A 27,353-nucleotide genomic window follows, 5' to 3' on the forward strand; every position below is an offset into this window, starting at 1 on the left:
TTATGCACCCAACATAGGAGCACCTCAATACATAAGGCAAATACTAACAGCCATAAAAGGGGAAATCGACAGTAACACACTCATAGTAGGGGACTGCAACACCCCACTTTCACCAATGGACAGATCATCCAAAATGAAAATGAATAAGGAAACCCAAGCTTTAAATGATACATTAAACAAGATGTACTTAATTGATATTTATAGGACATTCCATCCAAAAACAACAGAATACACATTTTTCTCAAGTACTCATGGAACATTCTCCAGGATAGATCATATCTTGGGTCACAAATCAAGCCTTGGTAAATTTAAGAAAATTGAAAGTGTATCAAGTATCTTTTCCGACCACAATGCTATGAGACTAGACATCAATTACAGGAAAAGATCTGTAAAAAATACAAACACATGGAGGCTAAACAATACACTACTTAATAATGAAGCGATCACTGAAGAAATCAAAGAGGAAATAAAAAAATACCTAGAAACAAATGACAATGGAGACACGACGACCCAAAACCTATGAGACGCAGCAAAAGCAGTTCTAAGGGGGAAGTTTGTAGCAATACAATTCCACCTTAAGAAACAGGAAACATCTCGAGTAAACAACCTGACCCTGCACCTAAAGCAATTAGAGAAAGAAGAACAAAAAACCCCCAAAGTTAGCAGAAGGAAAGAAATCATAAAGATCAGATCAGAAATAAATGAAAAAGAAATGAAGGAAATGATATCAAAGATCAATAAAACTAAAAGCTGGTTCTTTGAGAAGATAAACAAAATTGACAAACCATTAGCCAGACTCATCAAGAAAAAAAGGGAGAAGACTCAAATCAATAGAATTAGAAATGAAAAAGGAGAAGTAACAACTGACACTGCAGAAATACAAAAGATCATGAGAGATTACTACAAGCAACTCTATGCCAATAAAATGGACAACCTGGAAGAAATGGACAAATTCTTAGAAATGCACAACCTGCCAAGACTGAATCAGGAAGAAATAGAAAAAATGAACAGACCAATCACAAGCACTGAAATTGAAACTGTGATTAAAAATCTTCCAACAAACAAAAGCCCAGGACCAGATGGCTTCACAGGCGAATTCTATAAAACATTTAGAGAAGAGCTAACACCTATCCTTCTCAAACTCTTCCAAAATATAGCAGAGGGAGGAGCAATCCCAAACTCATTCTACGAGGCCACCATCACCTTGATACCAAAACCAGGCAAGGATGTCACAAAGAAAGAAAACTACAGGCCAATATCACTGACGAACATAGATGCAAAAATCCTCAACAAAATACTAGCAAACAGAATCCAACAGCACATTAAAAGGATCATACACCACGATCAAGTGTGATTTATTCCAGGAATGCAAGGATTCTTCAATATATGCAAATCAATCAACGTGATACACCATATTAACAAATTGAAGGAGAAAAACCATATGATCATCTCAGTAGATGCAGAGAAAGCTTTTGACAAAATTCAATACCCATTTATTATAAAAACCCTCCAGAAAGTAGGCATAGCGGGAACTTTCCACAATATAATAAAGGCCATATATGACAAACCCACAGCCAACATCATCCTCAACGGTGAAAAACTGAAACCATTTCCACTAAGATCAGGAACAAGACAAGGCTGCCCACTCTCACCACTCTTATTCAACATAGCTTTGGAAGTTTTAGCCACAGCAATCAGAGAAGAAAAGGAAATAAAAGGAATCCAAATTGGAAAAGAAGTAAAGCTGTCACTGTTTGCAGATGACATGATGCTATACATAGAGAATCCTAAAGATGCTACCAGAAAACTACTAGAGCTAATCAATGAATTTGGTAAAGTAGCAGGATACAAAATTAATGCACAGAAATCTCTGGCATTCCTGTACACTAATGATGAAAAATCTGAAAGTGAAATCAAGAAAACACTCCCATTTACCACTGCAACAAAAAGAATAAAATATCTAGGAATAAACCTACCTAAGGAGACAAAAGACCTGTATGCAGAAAAGTATAAGACACTGATGAAAGAAATTAAAGATGATACAAATAGATGGAGAGATATACCATGCTCCTGGATTGGAAGAATCAATATTGTGAAAATGACTCTACTACCCAAAGCAATCTACAGATTCAATGCAATCCCTATCAAACTACCACTGGCATTTTTCACAGAAGTAGAAGAAAAAATTTGAAAATTTGTTTGGAAACACAAAAGACCCCGAATAGCCAAAGCAATCTTGAGAACGAAAAATGGAGCTGGAGGAATTAGGCTCCCTGACTTCAGACTGTACTACAAAGCTACAGTAATCAAGACAGTGTGGTACTGGCGCAAAAAGAGATAGATCAATGGAACAGGATAGAAAGCCCAGAGATAAACCCACGCAGATATGGTCAACTTATCTTTGATTAAGCAGGCAGGAATGTACAGTGGAGAAAGGACAGCCTCTTCAATAAGTCGTGCTGGGAAAACTGGACAGGGACATGTAAAATTATGAGATTAGATCACTCCCTAACACCATACACAAAAATAAGCTCAAAATGGATTAAAGACCTAAATGTAAGGCCAGAACCTATCAAACTCTTAGAGGAAAACATGGGCAGAACACTCTATGACATAAATCACAGCAAAGTCCTTTTTGACCCACCTCCTAGAGAAATGGAAATAAAGACAAAAATAAACACATGGGACCTAATGAAACTCCAAAGCTTTTGCACAGCAAAGGAAACCATAAACAAGACGAAAAGACAACCCTCAGAATGGGAGAAAATATTTGCAAATGAAGCAACTGACAAAGGATTAATCTCCAAAATGTATAAGCAGCTCATGCAGCTCAATAGCAAAACAACAAACAACCCAATCCAAAAATGGGCAGAAGACCTAAATAGACATTTCTCCACAGAAGATATACAGACTGCCAACAAACACATGAAACGATGCTCAACATCTTTACTCATTAGAGAAATGCAAATCAAAACTACAATGAGATATCATTTCACACCAATCAGAATGGCCATCATCAAAAAATCTAGAAACAATAAATGCTGGAGAGGGTGTGGAAAAAAGGGAACACTCTTGCACTGCTGGTGGGAATGTGAATTGGTACAGCCACTATGGAGAACGGTATGGAGGTTCCTTAAAAAACTACAAATAGAACTACCATATGACCCAGCAATCCCACTACTGGGCATATACCCTGAGAAAACCATAATTCAAAAAGAGACATGTACCAAAATGTTCATAGCAGCCCTATTTACAATAGCCCGGAGATGGAAACAACCTAAGTGTCCATCATCGGATGAATGGATAAAGAAGATGTGGCACATATATACAATGGAATATTACTCAGCCATAAAAAGAAACGACACTGAGCTATTTGTAATGAGGTGGATAGACCTAGAGTCTGTCATACAGAGTGAAGTAAGTCAGAAAGAGAAACACAAATACCGTATGCTAACACATATATATGGAATTCAAGAAAAAAAAATGTGAAGAACCTAGAGGTAAAACAGGAATAAAGACACAGACCTACTTGAGAATGGACTTGAAGATATGGGGAGGGGGAAGGGAAAGCTGTGACAAAGCGAGAGAGAGGCATGGACATATATACACTACCAAACGTAAGGTAGATAGATAGTGGGAAGCAGCCGCATAGAACAGGGAGATCAGCTCGGTGCTTTGTGACCGCCTGGAGGGGTGGGATAGGGAGGGTGGGAGGGAGGGAGATGCAAGAGGGAAGGGATATGGGAACTGATGTATATGTATGACTGATTCACTTTGTTATAGAAACTAATAAAAAAAATTAAAAAAGGGCTTTGCAAATTATAAAAAAAAATCTTTTCCTTAAAAAAGACCAAATTTACTTTAAAAAGCTTTAACTTCACAGAAATCATTTATCAATATATTTTAGAATAATGACAGGAGGAAAATATAGGAATTAAAGGAAAGGGTTTGAGATTAGAGGTTTATAGTGAAGTGTTAGTAGCATACATCAAAGCTGAAAGAACAAGGCTGCTCAGTCTAGTGAATGTAGGAATTTGCTGGACTTCTGGTTTCTGGATGAAATGAGGTATTCATGAAGTATAAAATATATAAAAATGGCTGCTACACTTTGCTACTGCTCTGATCCAGAAAGCCTCATGTCTTCTGTCAGAGTATGTATGTAAAACAACAGCAGGATAATCTGCTAGCTTGCAAGTCAACAACTCAGACCCTTCATACTTTCTGAGTTAATGTACACACACACACTTCAAAAGAATCTGAAGAATTAATCATTATATGGGAGCTTCTTTTATACAATGTTAACTAAAATTAGGTAAATTGCTGTAATATTTTGGGCAGTAAAAATAAAATCACTTTTTTCATGGTATAGGAAGATGCTATCAGTATGTAAATATATCAGAAATTATCCATCCACAAAGACTCTTGGAATGGGTATTTTCCTGTGTGTAACTAGGAAAAATCAAAAGTCAACATTTATTAAGCATATACTATGTGCATATATTACACTGGCAATGTGAGGAAACTGGGAAATGTGAGAAAACTATTGCACTGAAAGAGCATGGGGGTTCACAATCTATTGCAAGAGATAAATCCCTAAATAACTTATATGAGGTGACAAAAAGATAAAAACATAATACAGGGATATGAGAAATCAATTATGAAAAATTAATTTTGAAAATGGGGAGATGAAATATTTGGGGGGAGAGGAAGAATCAATTGAAATGAGCCTGGGACTGCCAATGAATATCCAGACTATGGCAGGGCGGAGAGTAGAAAACTTTATTATTGGTTCATCCCTGGCTCTTTGTAAGGCATCTTATTCAGCAGGATCAATTAATAGAAATAATAGAAATTTAATTATGAAGATTTTTAAAAATTTATTTATTTATTTATGGCTGTGTTGGGTCTCTGTTTCCGTGCGAGGGCTCTCTCTAGTTGTGGCAAGCGGGGACCACTCTTCATCGCGGTGCGCGGGCCTCTCACTATCGCGGCCTCTCTTGTTGCGGAGCACAGTCTCCAGACACGCAGGCTCAGTAATTGTGGCTCACGGGCCCAGCCACTCCACGGCACGTGGGATCCTCCCAGACCAGGGCACGAACCTGTGTCCCCTGCATTGGCAGGCAGACTCTCAACCACTGCGCCACCAGGGAAGCCCCCATTATGAAGATTTTTATTAAATTATAGCATACTACAGTTTATGTCTTAATAATAAGATTTTAATCTTTAGGGTAATATGATATAAAAACCTACTTGGCCACATTACTTCTTGAGTTTCTTTTGGGCAGCCTTCTTCTTGACCATCTGTAATCGCTTCATGGCATTGAGCTGTGATTCTTGTGAAGTTGGACCTTTAAGGGATGCTGAGGGAGAGCTGCTTGATTCTGAAGTGGTTTTGTTAGTGGTACTTCCACTAGGCCCTGATGTCGCACTATTTCCATTCCCACTTAGTTGGCTGCTGCTTCCTGGAACCAAACTACTTGGACTGGGAAGACCTACTTTGCTAACATTGTCACAACTAACTGAGCGACTAAGGCCAGTTTTGCCCAAAGTTAGAGGTGGAGGTGGTTTCAGTGGTACAGTGGGTGAAGTGCTGTTACTGGAACCTATTTTGGAACCTATTCCACCTTTGGATGATGTTGCCAGACCAGTCAAACCCACGGGCTTCTGGTTAGCTGATGAGGTAGCAGGTTTCCCGCTATTGTTTTGGGTTGTTGAACTCAATTTTGCTGTTGATGGACCAGCAGAAGAAGTTTTGGCTGCAAAAGCTGCCCATCCAATTAGGCCACTAGTTGCTGAAGAGGAAACATTGGTACTAGAAGAATTTCCTGAAACAACCGTGGATGCCTAAAAAACATAATATAAATATTAGAGCCAAGTGTAATTAACACCTAATATAATATTCTTAAATATATAACAAGTTTAATGGTTAAAACTTTTTATACAAAAATAATGATCTGGGAAATTTAAAGCACAGCACCAAAATTAAGTTCTGCTAAACTGATCTGAAAAAACACATACAACAAAACCTATCCATAGCTAATGGGTGCTACCATTTATAAAGCAGAAATTATGGGATGTCATATTCTTCTAATCACTGCAGAAAAAAAAAATATGGGAATTCCTTTTTGAGGACTGCTCCTAGATTTGGTTACAAGTCATATCAGAAAATCAGATTTAATGCTTTAACTTGTTTTTCACCCAAAAAGGTTACTATTTAGCTCAGTAAAACATCTAATTCTTTAGGCTTTGCTCCAAATGACTTGTGGATCATTTCAAAAACAGAATCCATTCTTAATGGACAAAAATGCTCACACCCAGGATATGTAGGAGATGTCTGAGATGAAGAGATTCACTCAATAAATACTGAGTGAATATATAAGATTTTGAACCTATTTTTAAAAAATCTCCCCCCAAATTTTGAGCAAATAGCTACTGCATTGCAAAATATATACAGATACACCATGTTAACTACTTGGAATTGTACAACTCTAAAGGTCGAAATATACTAAGAAGGTCTCATGACTTTATTTTCACAATTTGTCCATGTTTCCACTGAAACTATCACAAAGAGATCCCTGCTTCTGTATAAGATTTTTAATTAACTGCCTCATAAGCTGCATAGTGACATTTTGGGTATGTCTGACTCACTCCCAGATGTATTTCTTAAAGGTATAAAACTTCAATTTCTCTAATTAACTTCCTTGGCCAGTCAAAAGCTAACAGTGATACCAATGTCGCTACATAAATATTGTTCTCATTCATATGAGAACAATTTTTTTCACCTTAACGTTTAGGGAAGAATGTACTTTGTTCAAATTAATTATGGACTGAATTTCTCACTGGCACTTTTTCTACCTTCATCATATTCTTGAGATTCACAAAAGTGTTAAATACATAAAAGATAGTCTTACAAATAGTATCTTACTGTAAAATATGGTAGTTATCATGCTTAAAATATACCCAGTTATATTTTAGAACTGAACTCTGAATGAGTTGAGAAAAACATTTTTAGTTCTTACAAAGTAGTCATCAATATTGTCTGCATTAAACATTTTAAACCAATGTAAAAATAATGTAAATAGAGTGCTCTGAGGTCTTTATCAGAGGAGGGTCCAGATTATTGTTCACATACTCCAAAAAACGATAGGATTTTTTACAGTAACATCATACAATGACTATCTCATAAGGTTATGCAAAGAAGATAAACTTTATATCAATAACAAGTTTCTAGGGATATGCATACAGGTAATGAAAAAAAGTTAGTCAAGGAAGCAAAAGGACACAGGTGTAGCAAACTTTTAATTTTCAGTGATGAAAGATCTAATTTTTTCCTTTTCTTTCTATTAAACATAAAACTGCCTGTTATATGGCTAAATGGTCTTTCAACAAACTTCACAAAAGAAAACCCATCTGAAGTAATCAAAAAGACCAACACTTATGAAGTACAAAGCAAGTTCTGTGTATATGGCATTTTATCTTAATGGTTTGCTGTTACTGGTATTGCTTTTCAACTGATGGCTTATAATACTATCAGGATGCAAAAAAGTAAAATAACACAAACAACGCAGACCAAGTAATTTCTTACTATTCCAGTGCAGAAAATAAATTTCACAACTGTTCTCAACTAAAAATATTTTCTTGCCTATTATCCTAGTTAGAAAGCTATTTTTAAATTGCTTTTTATATATAAATGGGAACAATTTTTTTCATAGGAAAAATGTATTGTATTTTATCATAAAAACATCAAAACCTCTTAATCAGAAAAAACATGACAGCCAAGGCCTTAATTTATTTGCTGTAAAATAATTTCATATTGGTTTCCTAAAAATAAACTTTAGTAGTAACAGGTTAGTATAAAAAGCTACCTAAAAGTGATTTAAGTATAGAATATAGCAACTCTAATTACTTTCAATAAGTTATTCTTACTTCTATTCTAGCTCACCAAGTTTCTATGTGACAAATCAATAATGGATATCCCTTAGTTATCAGCTCTTCCCTGGTAAATTAAATTAAAAATGATCTGCAAATAAAATGATCAGTATCCTTCTCAGAGTACTTTATACTCATATTCTTTATCATCAAACCAATATTCTTGATCTTTGCTACTTACAGCCACTTGGACAAGGTAATAGCTTTAGAATTTTCTGGGGTTAACCTTTGAGAATTTGGGGCTAACATTTTTTTTCTTCCATCTTTAAAATTCCATCTTCTGCTTAAAACTGGAATGTGAAACTCAATAAAAGCATTCTTTTTGTTATAAAATTAGATTAGAAAAATATTTTATTCCATGATACCAAAATGCCAGAATATTAATAATAATGTAGCATGATGTCAAGGATGAAAATCTAGGAATGAGAAAGGTGATACTCTCACTAGATAATCTGGCTCCTTAGTATAAGAGAGGGCCAATTCATGGGGAAAATTCATGATAATAACAGAAAAAAATAAGACAAAGAAGAAAACTTCAATAGCCAATAAGCAGGAAGAAAAAGCTATGGGGCCAATCAGCACAAGTAGTGTGAGGAACAAAACTACTGCTACTGAGGACAAAGGTATTTAGAATTTAAACCAAATTCCCATTGGAGAGAAGTGGCTGACTACATAGGAATGGTAAAGAATGTTATCTTGGAATGCTCACAAACAGTTCCTAATCACCATAAAAAGAGAAATAGCAGAGTTCAAGATTAAATAATTACATAAATGTTCTCTTTCTACTTAATGTTAATAGTAATGCAGTCTTAACGTAGTCGTAATTTCCAACATATGGCCATTTAGTATACAAAGTTTCACATTATTTTTTTTTGCAAGTAACTATTAAGTCAACTAAATTTAAATCCAATCTTAGATAAAAATGGAATGTACTATACCTTGACTTCTGATCTCTTAAATGCTAGAAAAGTTGACTCTTGCTTGAGTTTAGTTTCTGGTTTTTTAACCAATGGATCTTTAACAGCTGGAGCTACAGAAACAACTGTGGGGGCTGGTTTCTGTGGTGGTTTCTGAGTTTTTTGAGCCTGCAAAAATCAGTGATAAGATTAAATTAGCTACAAAATCTTAGTTAAATGCACAAAAAGACAATAAAATCTATCACAGGACTCCTCATTGAATTGAAATACAGATGAACATTAAAAAAATATTGTGATGACACTGAAAATATAGATTCTTGGACAAATTATTTGTATCATCATATTAATTAATGGTTTTATAGATTTTATTAGTTTCTAAACAGTAAAGATAATACGAAACTTTAAAAATTATGCAGATTAGGGTTAATTAAATGTCATTTTAACAAAACCAAATTGATAAAAAGAAAGAAAAAAAATCATATAAGCATTTTCAGTTTTATTTTGACCAAAAATTGACTTTTCCTTTATTTTATATTAGGTACTTTACTAAACTCTCTTGTGAACTCTAATCATTTTTCAGTTTGTTCTTTAGTGTTCTCCAGCTAGATAATATTAACTATATAAACAGTATAGTGCAGTGTTTGAGAGGACAGTCTTTGGAGTCAAACAGACCTAGAATTAAAACCCAGCTCAACTACTTCCCTAGCTATGTTACCTCAAGTAAAATATGTAAATCTCTAAAAGTTTCATTTTCACTTGCAAAATGGGGATAATATCTTGTTTCAAACGTGGGTTATGAGAATGAATTGTGATTATGTAAGCCTTTACATAGTGTCTGGCACATGTTAAGTGCCGACAATAATAGTTACTATTTATTCATCATCATTATTTACAAAAGGTAAGAAAACTGAATCTGAAAGAACCCATATCTACTGGATGGGTAAAGATGCTCCCTGCCATTCCACTGTCCTTGACAATCCTAATAAGGCCATGCAAGACAATACCAGAAAATTTATTAATAATGTGTTCTCATTTCTGGAAATTTGAATGCAGCTGTTCTATCTCTGTTTAGACTTTCCTGTGCTATGGTTTGCCATACAATATAATTTTCAGCCTTAAGTCTCAATTCATCCCATTTTTTATATTACATACATTCCACATTTCAGACATCACTTATAAAGCAACACTCAGATCAAGAATATTATTAAGGATGCTGGAAGATATCTATGATAAAAATATCTCTTACGACCAAGAAAGATTATCTTACCCTCTACTGCAAACCACGATATGAAAATGTAGCCTTCAGAGTAAATCAGAAATATATGGTTCCATAACCATAGCTTTCAATCTTATACTTCCCTCTACGCACATCAGTAGATGTGGTTAGACTGTGAAGACCCACCTAACTTGTATGCTTTAGCAGATGAAGATTCATTACAGTGAAGCCCAGAAAGAATCTCTGCCTAGGAGATCATGTTTGGATCTTTTTCTGCTTCCTCTGTTTCACCTAGCCATCTTAGAAGCTGAGTAAGAAATACCCAAAACCCTTTGTCCTTCGCTGGTAATACTAGTTTAGGGAACTAGGATATTATCACTGACTCAGTGTTGCTCAACAAAGGCACTGTAAGTTTTCACTGGGTGACTGACTCACATAGTGCAGAATATATGACATTCACCACTCAAGGCAATAGTTGCCAGTATGGCAGCAATCAAAAATACCATGTATTTCTATTACTGCTGAGTAGGAGTGTGTTACCACCTTAGATTGAGAACCACTGCAGTAAGTCATGAGTCTCTCACCTAGTGCTGGGGCAAAACCCATTACCTGGTAGACAGAAAATTACAAAACAAAAGAATAATCTTGGACCCTGCCACCCACCATTCTTAACTCTGTCTTCCCATCTTCCTATAATAATGTGTACTGCAGAACCTGCCCTAGTTAAGAAATTAGTGCAAAGAGAAAGGGGATATAAGATGTTATTTATGGTATCTTTGAGATATCTTGGACCAATAACCACTGCACATATGAGAACCTCACTGAAAGCAATTATAGTAAGAATGACTGGATTTAGCATCCCCACCATTTCCAAATTCCTTTCTCTCACTAAGCACTGTGTTTACCAGATCCTAATCTTCAGGCTCACTTCAGATCACATCTTTGGGTATTTCTCCAGGTCCACTCTTGGTGTATCTAATCATGTTCTGACATTAGTCATGGCCCCTTATTCAGCACTTGACTCTTGGACATACAGACTGAACTTACTGACTGCTGATTTCTGGTGCAAATCTATATTTCCTCCATTTATGTATCTTAAAATGAGAACAGAATGTGGGATGTATCCAGTCCTGAGCTTTGCTCTGGTGCTTTGCCAGTGAATGAGACTAGGTCTTAATGACAAATTAATTAGACATTTAATTTGCAAAGTTGATAAAGAATAAAAGGTATCCCAGATGAGGAGAAGCTGAGAAGCAGGACATATGGGAACACGAAAAGTTCACCACATACTCAGGGAATGAACCATTTGTTCTGGCATGGCCACAGTATGTGGGTGTATATGATGAAGTGGTGGGAGAGAAGGATACAAAGGTAGAGTTGGGTCAAAGAGAGAAGGCCCATACATCCACCTTAACAAGGAAAACTTCATTATATAGGTAATTGAGAGCCACTGGGCACACTTAAACAGATAAAGTTAGATAATTACTTTAGAAGAATATTCTAACTGCAGTGTGTAAAGTGGACTGAAGGAGCTAAAGCAATAGACAAGAAATGGGTTTGTGGGACAGGGTAACAAAAGTGAAATGAACAGATTTGCGAAATACATAAGAGGTAGAATTAACAAGTTTGGTAAACAAAGGGATGTGGAATTAAGAGAGGCATCAAGGATAATGTTTTCTAGTTCAGGCAACTGAGGAAATACTGAGTGGAGAAGAAAACAATTTTAATTTTAAAAATATTGAACTTAAAGTAACTGTAGGATATCTGGTCAGCTGCCAAAATTCATTCCAGGAAGAGGGTTAGAACTATAAATATAGACCTGGTGTAAACTAAGTCACAAAATGTAAGGGAGTAAAAACTTAGGAGAGAATGGTACTTACTTTATTAAGAGACTTACAATAAAATAATAATAAACTTTGAAGCTATACTAAAGAAAGATTACTGTCACAAATTATTTATTTTGACTACCAATTCTTAGCGACTACTTGTGTCAAGGCACTGGAATGCACTGTTGTGCTCACCCGTAATTACTTTGGTTGAGGTCCTGGGGGGCTAGTTTAAGTAATAAGCTAAATAAAAATCAGACTGAGCAGAAAACAATTGTACCATGTCAAAGAAATTTCCCATTACAAACAGAAAGTATAAATACTACTGAAATGTTACTACTTTTCATAGGAATAAAACATAATCTATTTCTGATTTGAGTGATTAAAAAGTAAAGTAGGTATCTTGATTTTTTTTTTTTTTTACTTTTAACTAAGTACTTCTAACTTTAAAAAGATACATTTGGTCACAAAAATTTACGTAGAAACTCACTTGGTTAACAATATGAGAACTCTTCTATCAAGAGTCCCTAATCTTCTGGAGAAAACTACAATTCGAAATGATACATGCACTCACTATGTTCACAGCAGCACTATTTACAATAGCCAAGACATGGAAGCAACCTAAATGTCCACTGACAGATGAATGGATAAAGAAGATGTGGTATATTTATACAATGGAATATTCCTCAGCCATAAAAAGAATGAAATAATGCCATTTGTGGCAACACGGATGGACCTAGAGATTATCATACTAAGTAAAAGAAAAAGACAAATACAATATGATATCATATGTGGAATCTAAAATGTGACACAATTCAACTTATTTATGAAACAGAAACAGACTCACAGAAAACAGACTTGTGGTTACCAAGGAGGTGGGAGAGGTGGGGGAGGGATGGATTGGAAGTTTGGAATTAGCATATGGAAACTATTATATATAGAATGAGTAAACAAGGTCCTACTGTATAGCACAGGGATATTCAATATCCTGAATCACTTTGTTGTACACCAGCAACTAACACAACATTGTAAATCAACTATACTTCAATGAAAAATAAAACCCAAAAAGGAGTCCCTAATCTAAGGCAGGGGAGGGCGGATGGGGGAAGCAAACAAGTCACTGAAGTAAATAACAACTTGATTTCTATAAAAAGAAGATGATAACATTCATCCATCTACTATTTAAATAAGTTAGGAAACTATCCAATATAACAAATGAAAACAAGTTTCAGCATGAAATTAAAGGCAGTTATGTTTGTGAGCAGTAAACTGAGAAAGTACTGGGGAATACAGGATAAATGGTCACTTGAAGACAATGAGAAGGAAAGACTGAGGAACAGAGAGAGACACAGGAGGAAAGACAGAAATGCACATACAAATACTGCCTCTGTACACAGTTTGTAAGTTTGATGGTTTACACTCACTCAGGAATAGATATTTCCAATATTTCCTTACCAGACGCAGCAGAGTCTGGGGCTTTGTATCTCACCACTTCCCACAGTGCTTTGTAGTATTTCTAAATGTTTATAAATACACTGACATACCAGTAAGGAATATTTATATTTTGTGGGTCTCCAATTCTGTTTTTTTATAATAGAACAAATTAAAAGCTGAGCAGAGAAAAATGCATATACATGGTCTGGTCCATTTAGGCATAGACACAAAAATCACACATATACACAAACATTTAAATCATCAGCTTATATGATTTTTTTTAATAACATAAATGTTCAAATATTTATCTTAAAAAGCCCATATCAACAAAAAAATTGACAGAGATTGTTTAAAATAGAGAAAAATTATTCCTACCATTCTTTTCATTTGTCTGGTACATCGGGCACAATACCACACAAGGCGAGGGTCATTCACTTCTTTGTCTGTCACCTGCGGTTTATGGCAATCTTGGTGGTAGAGATTATGGCATTCCTGACATTCTACTAATTGATTACCAGATGCCACTGTCATTTGCCTAAGAAAATATACCATTAAATATTAATTTATTTGAATGCAACAATTTAAAGCCATTTTAGGGTTGTTCTGGTAAAGTTTGTTATATTAAAGAGGGTAAAAACCCCAGAAAAGCCAAAGAGCAAAATAACGAATCCCAACATTGTAGCCTGCACAAACAATTCATTTCTTTTAAATGTTATGCTCAGCCATTAAGAAATGTATAAGATGACTTAAAGACTAAATTTGGCTATATTCTCCTTGTCATTTCTCATTGCAATTTTTTTCTTTCTCCCAGAAGGTATATCGTAGACTTTGGCTAGTCCTCCAACAGTCTCATAACATCTTCTTTGTACCTCTATTAAATTCCTTTTTATTTGCTGCCTACATATTGTTCTATCTTCTTCATTAATATTTGAGTTGCCTAAAGTTAGAAACTGGACCTAATTAACTATAGGGCCTAGCACATTACTGCGCAGACACAGGGTGTTCAATAAATAAATGTCTTAATCAACTAAATAGAATGCAGTAATATGTGTATCAAAAAAGTATAAATTCCAACAGCAACAGCCTTAGACTATCGTAACAAGTCTCCTTACGGAGGGTTACAATGACTAGTTCTTTCCCCTTTATTACTTTACCATTTACTTCTTTATATAAAAATGATAACTCTTATAGGAGATTAAAGTTGAAATAAACAAATATATATTAAAACAATGAAGCTCTAACAAAATGATCCTATTCAGAAGTACATTAACTGATTCTCTATAAGGTTCACAAGTTTATAGGTATGCACTCAGTCCCAATGCACCAGAATTTAACATTTTCATGAAGAAAACAGCAACAAAGGTGGTAATTTTTTCTGTTGTGCTAGGCAATGAAAGTCATTAACAATTAAAGACATAGATCCTGGCATCAAGGAGTTTAATTATTCTGATTTTTAAGATGCATCTTCTACTAAGCAGAATTATCTATGTTTTTATAATTATGTATCCATGTTTCAAAACAACACTCAGAATAACCTACATGATCCATTAATTTCATTTCCATTATCCTTAGGAAAAGATTTAATGGTATTTTAGCAAATGATTTATAACCATTAACTTTATAAATACTATCAACACTTCAGGAAAAAAAAAGCAACGTAGTCTTAAACAGAAAGATGAGGGGCTTCCCTGGTGGTGCAGTGGTTGAGAGTCTGCCTGCCAATACACGAGACATGGGTTTGTGCCCCGGTCCGGGAAGATCCCACATACCGCGGAGCGGCTAGCCCCATGAGCCATGGCCGCTGAGCCTGCGTGTCTGGAGCCTGTGCTCCGCAACGGGAGAGGCCACAACAGTGAGAGGCCCGCATACCGAAAAAAAAAAAGAAAGATGAAAATAATTAAATCTGCTGAACAGACTCTTTCTCACTAAAAAATAAAGCAATAATTGCTTTCCCTCTAGAAGCCAAGAACGCAGAAAATATTACTACAACATAACTGATTAACGATGCCTGTCAAGAATATAAAATTATGACAATTTTTAAGACACTAAATTGCCATATGGGAGGTTTATCCACTTATCGATCTAATTATCTCCTACCTACCTCCAAATTATAAAAACAAAATAAAAAAACACCCAACAATTGATCTTTTTTTTTTTTTTTTAAGTTGTTTGCTCTTTACAAAGAAACAAAAGAATCTGTGGAAAGGTACAACTAACCTACAAACAACACAGGCCAATCCCATCTCCATGGCAAAATCATCAGCACTGGTCTCCTCAAAGCTGGAAAGGTCAGCCATAGCTAAATCCTTGCTGGTTTGGACAGTAATGGGAGAGGACCGTGTCTCTGGTTTCTCCAATCTAGGTTTCTTTGGAATATCAACTCCTTCAGTGATGTCTGATTTCATCTATAAAAAGCATGCAATCAGAAAGTAACACGTTAGAATAAACTTTAAATCACTGAGAGATGTGATAGACATCTATCACATCTATCACAAGATAAGATAGACAGTGTGCAATGACCAAGTCCACTCAACAGATATTTTCACATAGTTAGGGAGAGATGTACACACTAAAGACCTGGAGAACATTTATAATAAATTCATAATCAGTATGTTAAAAGAATCCAACAAGGTAGAAATAAATAAATCAGAACAGTTTAGCATGCATCTGTATTTCTCTTTGTACTCTTATCCATTAAAGAATCCTGGAAGTTCAGTGGATTTACTTACAGTGCCCTCCCAACCCCCCATTGGATGCTTTGAATTGAGAAGCCATAGTACTACTAAGGCTATTTTTAAGGCTATTTTAAAATTTTAAATAATGAAGTAGTGATAGTTAATATATATTGAAAAGAAGTAAATAATGAACTTCTACCAGTCGTTCAGGCTTAACACATTGCCATACTTGCTTCAAAGCAAATTCTGGCCCCTCTCTTTAAGATATGTTATAGATATACCTGGTCAGACTGGCAAAAATTAAAAAGTCTGGTAAGACATGGAGAATTTGGAATTCTTATACCTTATTGGTGAGAGTATGAGTTTAGTACATCCACTATGTCTAATAATGTTGAAGATGTACCCATCCTATTACATCCACTTATAGGTACACATCCTATACAAACTACCACCATGTGGGCAAAGACATACTTATAAAGCAGCTCACTGAAACCCCACCATAATAGAGGAAAAGGAGAAATAAGCTAACTGCTCATCAGCAGGGGAATGGATAAACTGGTTTATTTATGGAATGAATATTCCACATGTTAGCTGAAAGAAATGTTCAAATCTACATGTATCAACATAGGTAAATTTCAAAAGCACATTGCTGAGTAGAAAGTTGCTAAAAGATATATATGAGATATATATATATGGAAAATAGAGATATATTTTCTAAATATTGGCTATTCATAAACTATATTATATTGTTTTCTGTGCTTTTAAATTTATATAAAACAATGCAATATAGTTCATGAATAGCCAATATTTAGAAATTAGAAAAAAGTATGAAAACACCCCACCTTAAGGGCAGGGGTTACTGAAGTTTTTTTAAATGTATTTTTTACTAAGTGCTAAAATCCTAATAATTATGTGCAGAAATCATTCAAAATAGACAATCCAAGAGTTATCTGTAACCCTGTTAAGGTACACACCATTCTGTAACAAATTTCATGTTTAGTCATTTACATCTGTATTCTTTCCACTCCATCTTTTCTTTTCAACAACAGTTCCACCTAGAATACTTGAGTTATACATGAAATTAGTACATCTTCTAGAGCTCAAATATTTATTGACAACGACTTCAGTAAATGGTTTTAAAATGTTTCTAAATTTTAATTTTTCAAAAAACCAACACCCATAATTATCAAAATATATTTACTGAGTGGTTATTATGTACTTTTACCCACTACTATATACAAAAAGTAAGCACAAAACGTTTTTTGGCCTATAAACTGATTGATTCATTGACTGATTTACTAGAGTAAAACAAAATCTTACTTTATCAGCAGGTCTCTTTTCACCTTCCTTCTTTACCTTTTCAGTTGTTAGGACCTTGCCATTATTATTGCCAGAAGGAAGACTGGATGATGTTTTGGGCTCTTGCTTAATGGAAACAGTTTTTGTGCTTGAAATTTTGGGTGGCTCCACATCCTATAGGTGAAATTAAAAAGATACCCATAATTAAATATTCAGACTATCTAATATACTGTTAAAAAAAACAGATCATAAATCTGAACAACTATCAGTTAAAAATTAAGACATCATGTAGTGACCAATGTGTTGCCTTCTTCTTTAAACAACTTTATTGAGGAATAACTGATATACAAACTGCACCTAGTTAAAGTGTAAAACTGGATACGTTTCGCTCTATGGTTTCACGACAATCAGTATAAGGAACATATCCATCATCTCGCAAAGTGTCCTGGTTGCCCTTTGTAATCACTCTTAGAGGTAGACATCCTAGAAAAACTAAGCCACCCAGTCTCAGGCAACCACAAATCTTCTTTCTGCAACTATAAATTAGTTTGCATTTCCTGGAAATTTTCATAAATGGAATCATGCAGTATATACTTTTTTTCTGGCTTCTTTAACTCAGCAATATTTATTTTGAGATTCATCAATGTTGTTGAGTGTAGCAAAAGTTCATTTCTTTTGTTGCTGAATAGTACTCCATTGAACAAATACACCATGATTTGTTTATTCATTTACCTATTAATGGACATTTGGGTTGTTTCCAGTTTGGCCTATTACAAATATTATGAACATTCAGGTACAAATCTTTATATGGACATATACTTTCATTTCTCTAGAATAAACATGTAGGAGTGGAATGTCTGGATCACATGGTAGGTTTATGCTTAACTTTTTCTGAAACTGCCAAACCATGTTCCAAAGTGGTATACCATTTTATATTTCCATCAGGAGTATATGAGAGTCCCAGTTCCTTCACATCCTCATATCCTCACCAATGCTTGGTATGGCTAATCTTTTTAATTTTAGACATTTTAATAGGTATGTAGTGGCATATCACTGTAGATTTAATTTACATTTCCCTAATGGCTAGTGATGTTAAACATTTTTTTCAAGTGCTTATTTGCCACACATTTACCTTCTTTGCTAAAGCGTTTGTTAAATTATCGAGTATAGAGATCTTCATAGATTCTGGATACAAGTCCAGATACAAGTCCAGATGCATCAGATACATCATTTGCAAACCTTTTCTCTCAGTTTGTGGCTTATCTTTCCCTTCTGTTTTAAACTTGCAATCCTTGTTATTTTTACTCTTTGATATGTATATATGTTTGTTATCTGTTGTTGTTAAAAGAAAGCTTATGCATTTAGTAGCTCCTTGGAATTATCCCCAGTTGATAATGTTTATAAGCACACCACTGCTTCTAGGTGATTCTCACACAATTCTAGAGATGGAAATGTTCAGTTAAAGACTAAAATTAAATGAATCTGTGTTTTAAAAACACCTAGCAGAGTATTTTCTCTAAACTGACCATGAGAAGTCATTTCCAGTTAGAAACCTAAGGGCAGGAGGCTTTTTAATTATAACAAACCTCTTATGTACTTTAACAGATGAAATTCCTTCTGTTTTAGAATCTCAAAATACTGCTTCTTTAGTAATAATAGGAATTTCCTGTTTGGCCTATATCAATACTCAGAGCAGAATGAATTTGTTAGTATATTTTGTTGAGTTTTATTAATTTGGTTGGCTTGAGCTCTTTGAACCTACCAGAATGAGAATGGTGGAAGACACAATGGCTCTACTACTCAAAAGACAATAAAAAGGTTTGAGAATACTAGAGCTAGCTTTCAAAGAAGGCTGGGAGCAAAATATCACTGATCACTCGGACACTGAGTCTGGGACTTGGCCCTGTCTTGAGTTTGAGATTCTGTATTAGACTGAGCTAGTCATGTAGTTCTGTCCTCTCCTTCTCAGTTTGGTACCTAGGTGTTCACAGACCTGGGTGACATGAAGTTTCAAGGCTAGACCTTTAGAAAGGTTTGAAAGAATGTCTTAGGTATTAGAGAATATAATAAGAGCCATCATTCACTAAAAGTCTATTATTACCAGGTAGACACTGCACTAGGTGGCTGACATACTTTATCTCTTTTAATTTTCACAGCTTTGTAAGGTAGTTCTTATTATCCTCATTTTACTAATAAAGAAACAGAGGCTGGGTGAAATGAAGTTACTATGTACCTCAATTTCCTTATTGTAAAATAAAAAATACCTATCTCAAAGGATCATTATCACAATTAAAATTAATTATTCACATATACCACTGAGAAAAGTACCTAGGACACAGTAAATGTTCAAGATATGTTATCTATCACCACTAGTAAGAGGTAAGCTGGGATTTAAAATGGGTTTGTCTGGTTTCAAAATGTATATTCTTTTCACATAAAGCTGCTTGGTCACTTTGTTATTATCATGATGGGAGCTACACAGTTCTCACATTTCATCTATACCTCCTTTATTCCTTACATTATCCTATACATATTTAATTCACTTCATTGCAAAATCCCTGTCCTTTTATTTTTCGCCCCTAAAACATTAGAGAATAATTATAACACAGGTTACAGTTTCATTCAGCAGCTTAAAAAAATATTCTGATCATAAAGAATTAGAAACTGAAATATATCTTAAGTGGGTTTCTACAGGAATAAAGTAGTAGAACAGAATATCCCCCACTCCCAGCTAACTTTTCTATGTAGTGTAACAGTTCTCTGAAAGCTTGAAGGAAGAAAAGAACACTATAAATTTCTGCATGCCACAAGGAAAGATTATTTGGCAGAGAGATTGTTTCGAGTCATTCTAAATGTTAACACTGTTCTACTACAGGCCTTACAAAACTTCCTCCAAGCTTTTTATCCAGGTAGGTACCTTTTGAGATGGACGGTAACTTGAATCAATGCCCCGAGCCAAAGATTCATCAAGTAGTGCTTTTAGCTTTTCAGCAGAATCCTTACTCTTTGAATGTAAGAAGCCTAGTGCTTTCAAAAAAATGGGATCAAGTTCCAAGTTCACAGTAGCAGCCATTACAAACACCTGAAGAAAAAAAAGAGCAAAGTAATTTACAGACAATGGGTAATTATCTGTCAAAGTTTTTCTTGTTCTTTTGTTTATAATAGGTAATACTGTGCACCTGATACAAAATTCAAACTCTCCAAAAGGTTATTACAGATAAAAGTAAATTTTCTTCTTTTCCCTAACTGGCATTATCTAGTTCTTTTCTCCTGAAGCAAGAATGTTACCAATTTTCTCTGTATCCATATCCTTGGCAAAATTTTAAATCCAGGTAAGCTCCTCCCCGCCACAGAGCCCCTTCCTAACACCTGGCTGCCTTGGGTCTTTGTTGCTGCGCGCAGGCTTTCTCTAGTTGCATTGAGCAGGGGCTACTCTTCCTTGTGGTGCGTGGGCTTCTCACTGCGGTGGCTTCTTTCGTTGCAGAGCATGGGCTCTAGGCGCGAGGGCTTCAGTAGTTGCAGCTCGCTGGCTTAGTTGCTCTGCGGCATGTGGGATCTTCCCGGACCAGGGCTCGAACCCGTGTCCCCTGCATTGGCAGGCGGATTCTTAACCACTTCGCCACCAGGGAAGACACCTAACACCATTTTAAAATAATACACATAATTCAGTACACAGGAACTTGACGTGTTTAGGTCAAGTTTAGTATATGTCAAAATTTCTTCTCTCAAACCTTATTTTTTATTATTATTATTATTATTATTTTTTTTTTTTTTGCGGTACACGGGCCTCTCACTGCTGTGGCCTCTCCCGTTGCGGAGCACAAGCTCTGGACACGCAGGCTCAGCAGCCATGGCTCACGGGCCCAGCAGCTCCGCGGCATGTGGGATCCTCCCAGACCGGGGAACGAACCCGTGTCCCCTGCATCCGCAGGCGGATTCTCAACCACTGCGCCACCAGGGAAGCCCTCAAACCTTATTTTCACAAAAAAAAAAAAAAAAGAAAAAGGAAAAGATCGGGGGAAGGGTGTCACTGGAGGACAATGGTTAGAGGACGCATTATTAAGCAATAAGTGCTAAAGGTCAGTGCTAAAACTTTTACCTCAGCTATCTTTTTTTTTGCCTCCTTAGTCCTCAGCCCCAATTCTGAGTGCCTCAGAAAACATACTAATGATAATGTTATTGCATCACATTTAGATTGTGGTATCTCATGCATTAACCTGTTTTTTGAGAAGCAAGGTGTCTGAGAAACAGTGCCAAACCATATATATATCTATATAGATGTATAGATATATATATGGATCTCCCATAGGGCCTATGATATTCTCTGTGTCCTAAGGAACTGAAAAAATAGTGAAGATATACGTCAAAGACTTAGAAATTCTAAAACATTAAAAAGTTTTGTTTTCAGCTAATACCAATGCTATCATGTTGTTCTACTTCCGGTGTTACATTTTCAAATATTTCTCCAGGCAAGGAATTATTAAAATAAAAATGTATACTTTGTGTTCAATCCTTTGATCAACATTCTAGGACTTGAAATTGTCTTCTATCCCGGGGGTTAATATAATAATGCAACAAACTTGCACTGCTAGAGTTAAGGATCTGTCAGCAATTCCACAGTAATCTCTCATTTTCAGGGGGTTATAAAGCCATTAAAACTTGCTGTAGATTGAATCTTGGCATATGAAAGCTCAGCCTGAAAATGGATTTTGTTTGTTCCTTCCCCATCCACTTCCCCCCTAATATTTCTCCAACTCTCACAGGAAACACACACACACACACACACACACACACACCTCACTAGCCTTTTTTTTTTTTAAGTTTTAAAGAAGGTATTAGATATCTATCTGATAGCCACAAAATTATTGTCAAATTCTGTGCTCTACTCAATCACCCATGAGAAGCTGTCTAAAGGCCAATACTAAAAGAAAAATAATCTACCTCAAACAGTTATAAATTGGTAATAATTTAATAAAAATTGAGAAGCAACTTCTCTCACTTCCTAAGATTGTATTATTACATACATCATCTATATATAATGATAGGTACAGAAAGGTGTGGGGTTTTTTGTTTTAAATTTACTCATGAGGCTGGTCATCATATACATTCTGAGGAGAAGAGTTCCTCATTAAAATGTCCATGAAGAAAAGGAGTAAAGCTGCCACTCCTTCTGAGTGCACAAGGGAACACAGCCTAGTCTTTCTACTGACCTAACTTTTTTGGTTAGCTAAAGAGCTAACGATCTGTATTATGAGGTACTGAAAATATTGAAACTTAGAAGAATCCTTTTAATATACTAGAAAAACCATTACTTGAAATTTCTATGCTAAAAATTAGAAGCCAAGTATTTATGGTTATGTATTTCCATAATGACAGATAAAAGGTTTACATTACAGATGAGGTGACAAGAGTCAGCACCTAGATTACGAGACCAGACCACAGATCACGTCATCAACACCAATTTGTAGTCAGTTCTTTTTATATGATCCTGCAATTATAAAACTGAACAGACTTTATACCCCTGCCCTAAATTACTAACATATTCCTCTAGCCAGTGGTCTCCACAGTGGAATACAGACAAAAAAAAAAGTTAGAATTTCTTTTTATTTTTAATCTTTTATTTAAAAAACTATTAATATACATAGTGATAGCAGTGTATGCATATAATTGGCAACTAAATACACATATAAGGAAGTGAGCTCAATTCTTTTATTCATGGAATGAATGATGAGAATACTTTGGATACCAATGCTTTAGCCTTTCTAGCAACTTCCAGTTTCCCTTTCCCTATTATATATACATAATGGCTGCTTTAAGGTACAAACTTACCTTCCCCTTGAAAATCCCTCCAGCACTCATTCAGCTCAGCCTTTCCCCCTCTCCACATTAACTTCATTGCTAGATGCCCATCGTCTTCTAGCCCCAGCTCATTACCAACATATTCCCCTATATTTTCCATTTTTTTCTCAAGCAGTCCTTTTATCGCTTTACCTTTACTATCCCCACTCATCCACACAGACATCACCTGTTTTACAGCCTTCTCCCAAGCAGTGAGTTGTTCCTACTCAAAGAGCAATACTCCATATTGCTGCTTTTGGAAAAATATTCCACGATCACCATTTATCAACATCTTCTCTTGAAATCCATACCTGCATCTTCATTGTTGCTGATGTACAGAACATTTGCACCAAGCTCATCTTTTCCTCTCCCCCTGCCATCATCTTTGGTAATTTTAGCATCTATATTGATGTTCTTCTCCAACTTCCTGCACTAGTTTTTTTTTTTTTCTGATCATAATACAGTAGTTAAATTTTATTTATTTTCTATTTTTCTATTATTTTATTTCATTTTTAGTAAATATTAAACCTTTTTTGTAATAATGCAGCATATAAAAACATAAAATAAGTTGATAGTTAACTCACTAGAAACATTGAAACAAATCAAAAGCTAGATATGAATGGTTAATTCTAAAGTATATTAATAAAACAGGTTTAAATAACTAGAATCTTCAAGTTCTAAGAATGTATGATTTAGAGTAAACATCAAAGATTATTGAGGCTATGTGATAAGCCTCCATGTTTGGGGAAAGAAAACAGTAAAGGGAAATCATTTTCAATGCTGGTGGTATTTCATTCCAAGAGATAATGGATCAGTTAATAACTCACAGCTCACTGTTTTTGTCTCCCCACAATGCTGTTATCTTTGCAGTACCATTATACAGTTTTGCATGGTGTCAGGTCCTTTTCCAGGCTCTGTTCTTTTTTCCTTGGTGTATAATTGTATTATTAACTAGTATTACCATTTCCTCTTTACCTTATATGATAAACTATAACCAAAGGATTTTCATAAACTGCATGTCCTCTGGAAGTAAAATCAGAAGGTTATCTTATTCCCAATACCACATTTGTTTACACAATTCCCTCCCCTTTCTTCCTTTTCTGTTTTTGCTCCAAAAAAAAAAAAAAAAGTAAGCAGGAATGAAGAACATAAAAGCACCTGGGTTCTGATCATCATAATACAGTAGTTAAATTTTACTTATTTTCTATTCTTCTATTATTTTATTTCATTTTTAGTAAATATTAAATCTTTTTTTGTAATAATGCAGCATATAAAAACATAAAATAAGTTGATAGTTAACTCACTAGAAACATTGAAACAAATAAAAAGCTAGATATGAATGGTTAATTCTAAAGTATATTAATAAAACAGGTTTAAATAACTAGAATCTTCAAGTTCTAAGAATGTATGATTTAGAGTAAACATCAAAGATTATTGAGGCTATGTGATAAGCCTCCATGTTTGGGGAAGGAAAACAGTAAAGGGAAATCATTTTCAATGCTGGTGGTATTTCATTCTAAGAGATAATGGATCAGTTAATAACTACAGCCACAGCTCACTGTTTTTGTCTCCCCACAAGGTGAAAGATGGGGGAGTATAGAAAGTGACTGCTAATATGTATGGGGTTTTTTTTAGGGTGATGAAAATATTCTAAAACTGGTGGTTTTATAAGACTTTAAATGTACCATAAACTACTGTATTGGGCACTATTTAAATGGTGAGTTTTATGGCACATGAATTCACTCAATAAATTTGTCTTTTTTTTTTTTAAGGCCCAAGAGGCAACATGGAAAAAAAAACTGGAAAGAAAAAGAAAAAAGTAGTTGAATACCACCACAGCCCAGGGAAAGTAAGGAGGAGGGTGGTAGGGGGAGAGAGAGAAGGAAGGAGGAGAGGGAGATGCATCGTTGACTAGTTCTCCTCTCCTCCACCCCAGTACACATGTGCACACACATCCACACGCCCACATGGCACATACAGTGTTAACCAGTGACAAGCCGCTGGCTGCTTTTTTCATGTCATGGGTAAAACCATAACTGCTTTGTTTCTTGAGAACTTCATAGTTCCCCCTCGTCTTGTAAATGTTGACCTTGCTTGCTAAATACTTGATCTTTGTTAATTAGATTTTTCCTTCTTCTGTTCTTGCTTTTTGATTTTTAAAAGCAAATTTTTAAAGACTAGCATACAGTCACATCTCCTCTTTATCTTTTGTAAATATAAAGTCATGCTGCAAGGTATCTGTAAAGTCATATTCATTTTATTCCGAAAAATATCTGCTTCTTGGTCCTTCTCAATGAATGTATTCTAGTTACCTTGTCAAGTCCAGTAAATATTTCACTTTCGTTACTCTATATGCATTTAAATGTTGAACTCTTACAGTCCACGCCCTTTAGGTCTTCTCTTAGCTTTCAGTTTTTTGGGCTTTTTATTGACTCATAAACAGTAGCAACTTAATTTCAGCAAAAAGATGGTAGACCCTACACTTTCATATCAAAGTACAGGGATTCTGAAGAATGAGTTTCCTTCTCTGTAGCTGAAATTTATTAACTGTCAATAATTCACTGTTTCAAAGTCTTAGTCGTTTGCCCTACTTTTGTGTAGGTCTTATTGCTTTGTATATTATATTCTGAGAAGTGTATCAGAGTCAGGGGTTATCAATTACACAGTCTGAATTGACAGCAAGACTGTCCTCTTGGAAAAGAAAAGCAGTCTCCTTAAGAGAGAGGAAGAGGGAAAGCTACTTCCTTCTTCCTGACTGTACCCTGGCTTTTCTCTTTATTGTAGACTGCAAAATGAAACTCTGGGTCTCACCTTGTGGCTTATCAGCACCATACGCTGCACCTGTAGATTCAGTAGTATTCTTCCTCACAGTCAACTCTTCATTGGAAGGTGTCTGGCTACAGCTATCTCTCACCGAAAATCCAGTTTTGTAATGAGCAACACCAGTCACTGATCTTTTCCCACTAGATGTAGAGTCAGAAGGAGATACATTTGAAGGGGGCTTTTCCTTTCTCTGTGTAAAAGGAGGAAATAAGCTAGTGTTACCAGGCATATCTTCCTCTGAAGTTTCAGATACGAATGGAGTAGGTGGGTTTTCTCCTGGAGAAATACTGGAAGGGCTCCAAGAGAAGTAACTCTGAGCTCCACGCTTTTGTGTGGAGGTATTCTGTGTGAAGATCGGTTTCTTTTTTGTACTGCCAAGACTATCTTCAGAAAGGCTGAAGTCACCTTGAAATCCATGCCCCCTTTGAGCGCCAGGTGTAGATGTTAAAGGAAAACTTGCAAGTGACTTCCGGCTGGCACTCCTTCCTGTGGCAGGCTGGCTGCTGTTAGAGGAACTCTCCAGAGGGGCCTCTGACACCTCAAAGAGGTCCTCACTATAAAATGGAATTGGAAACTGGGAACTCTGTTGCTGTTCCTTTTTGCCTCCAGATTTCATCTGTTCAGTATTTGATTGCTTTACCAGTCTGACGGACAGATGCATCTGAGATCCGGGTGCAGGCTCACTGACTGAAGAAACTAGCCTGCGGTTTGGAGGGCAAGGAATGAAGTCGGTATCACTATCACGGTTTGGAGGGCAAGGAATGAAGTCGGCATCACTATCACGGTTTGGAGGGCAAGGAATGAAGTCGGCATCACTATCAGAACTAGAAGGATGAAGCAGTTGCTCCTTCAGTTTTAGTCTTGCAGAAAGCAGTTCATTTTCTTCTTTTAATTTATTCCTTTCTGCTGTGAGCGCAGCAATAAACTTCTTATTTTGTTGTTGGATATGGTAAAGTTCTTTCTGTAGCATCTTGCTGTACCTTTCGTTCACTGAATAGCGGTCACATACTTTGGAGCTTAACTTATCTCGCAGGTCACGGATGGTGACATTCAGGATTTTCTGTTGCTCCGTTAACTCTTTAATTTTGGCTGTGGAGCCCTTCCGCCTTCCGTCTGCCAATCGCTCTCTCCTCAGACTGCTTAGTTTCCTCTGGAGACGGAGTAGCTCCCTGTCATGGAGCTCTTTTAGCGTTAGCCAGGCTTTTTTAAAAGAGTCAGAAAACAAATCACAGACCTGCATTTTATCTCTTGCGGGAGCTCTCCGGCCTCTTCCCTTGTCTCCTCCACCCACGTTGCCCGCCTGCATCTCATCTCCCTGACTGGGACTGGGAAACAGTGGAGACAAACCGCCACCGGCAAAATGGCGGAAGGGCTGCTGACGAGAGCTGCGCCGCGA

General features: G+C 35.8%; 1 protein-coding gene across 3 annotated transcripts in view; it reads right to left on the bottom strand.

Moving 5' to 3' along the window:
• Positions 1–4,774: 4,774 nt before the first annotated feature.
• INTS12 (integrator complex subunit 12) overlaps positions 4,775–27,353 on the bottom strand; it is a 29,183-nt gene continuing 6,604 nt past the window's right edge. The window contains exons 2-8 of one of the 3 annotated variants that reach the window (XM_060104533.1): positions 20,666–20,931; positions 20,214–20,378; positions 17,318–17,470; positions 15,540–15,727; positions 13,698–13,857; positions 8,868–9,014; positions 4,775–5,844 (exon numbers count right to left, since the gene is read on the bottom strand). In XM_060104533.1, coding sequence (XP_059960516.1) covers positions 5,260–5,844; positions 8,868–9,014; positions 13,698–13,857; positions 15,540–15,727; positions 17,318–17,470; positions 20,214–20,369 — 1,389 coding nt within the window. In that variant the 5' untranslated portion in view covers positions 20,370–20,378; positions 20,666–20,931 and the 3' untranslated portion in view covers positions 4,775–5,259. Of the gene's footprint in view, positions 5,845–8,867; positions 9,015–13,697; positions 13,858–15,539; positions 15,728–17,317; positions 17,471–20,213; positions 20,379–20,665; positions 20,932–25,945; positions 26,148–27,353 lie in introns of all 3 variants that reach the window. The other 2 variants (XM_060104515.1, XM_060104524.1) reach the window with 2 other exon arrangements.

Source organism: Mesoplodon densirostris, chromosome 1 (genome assembly GCF_025265405.1).
Source record: "Mesoplodon densirostris isolate mMesDen1 chromosome 1, mMesDen1 primary haplotype, whole genome shotgun sequence".
Lineage (NCBI taxonomy): Eukaryota > Metazoa > Chordata > Mammalia > Artiodactyla > Ziphiidae > Mesoplodon > Mesoplodon densirostris.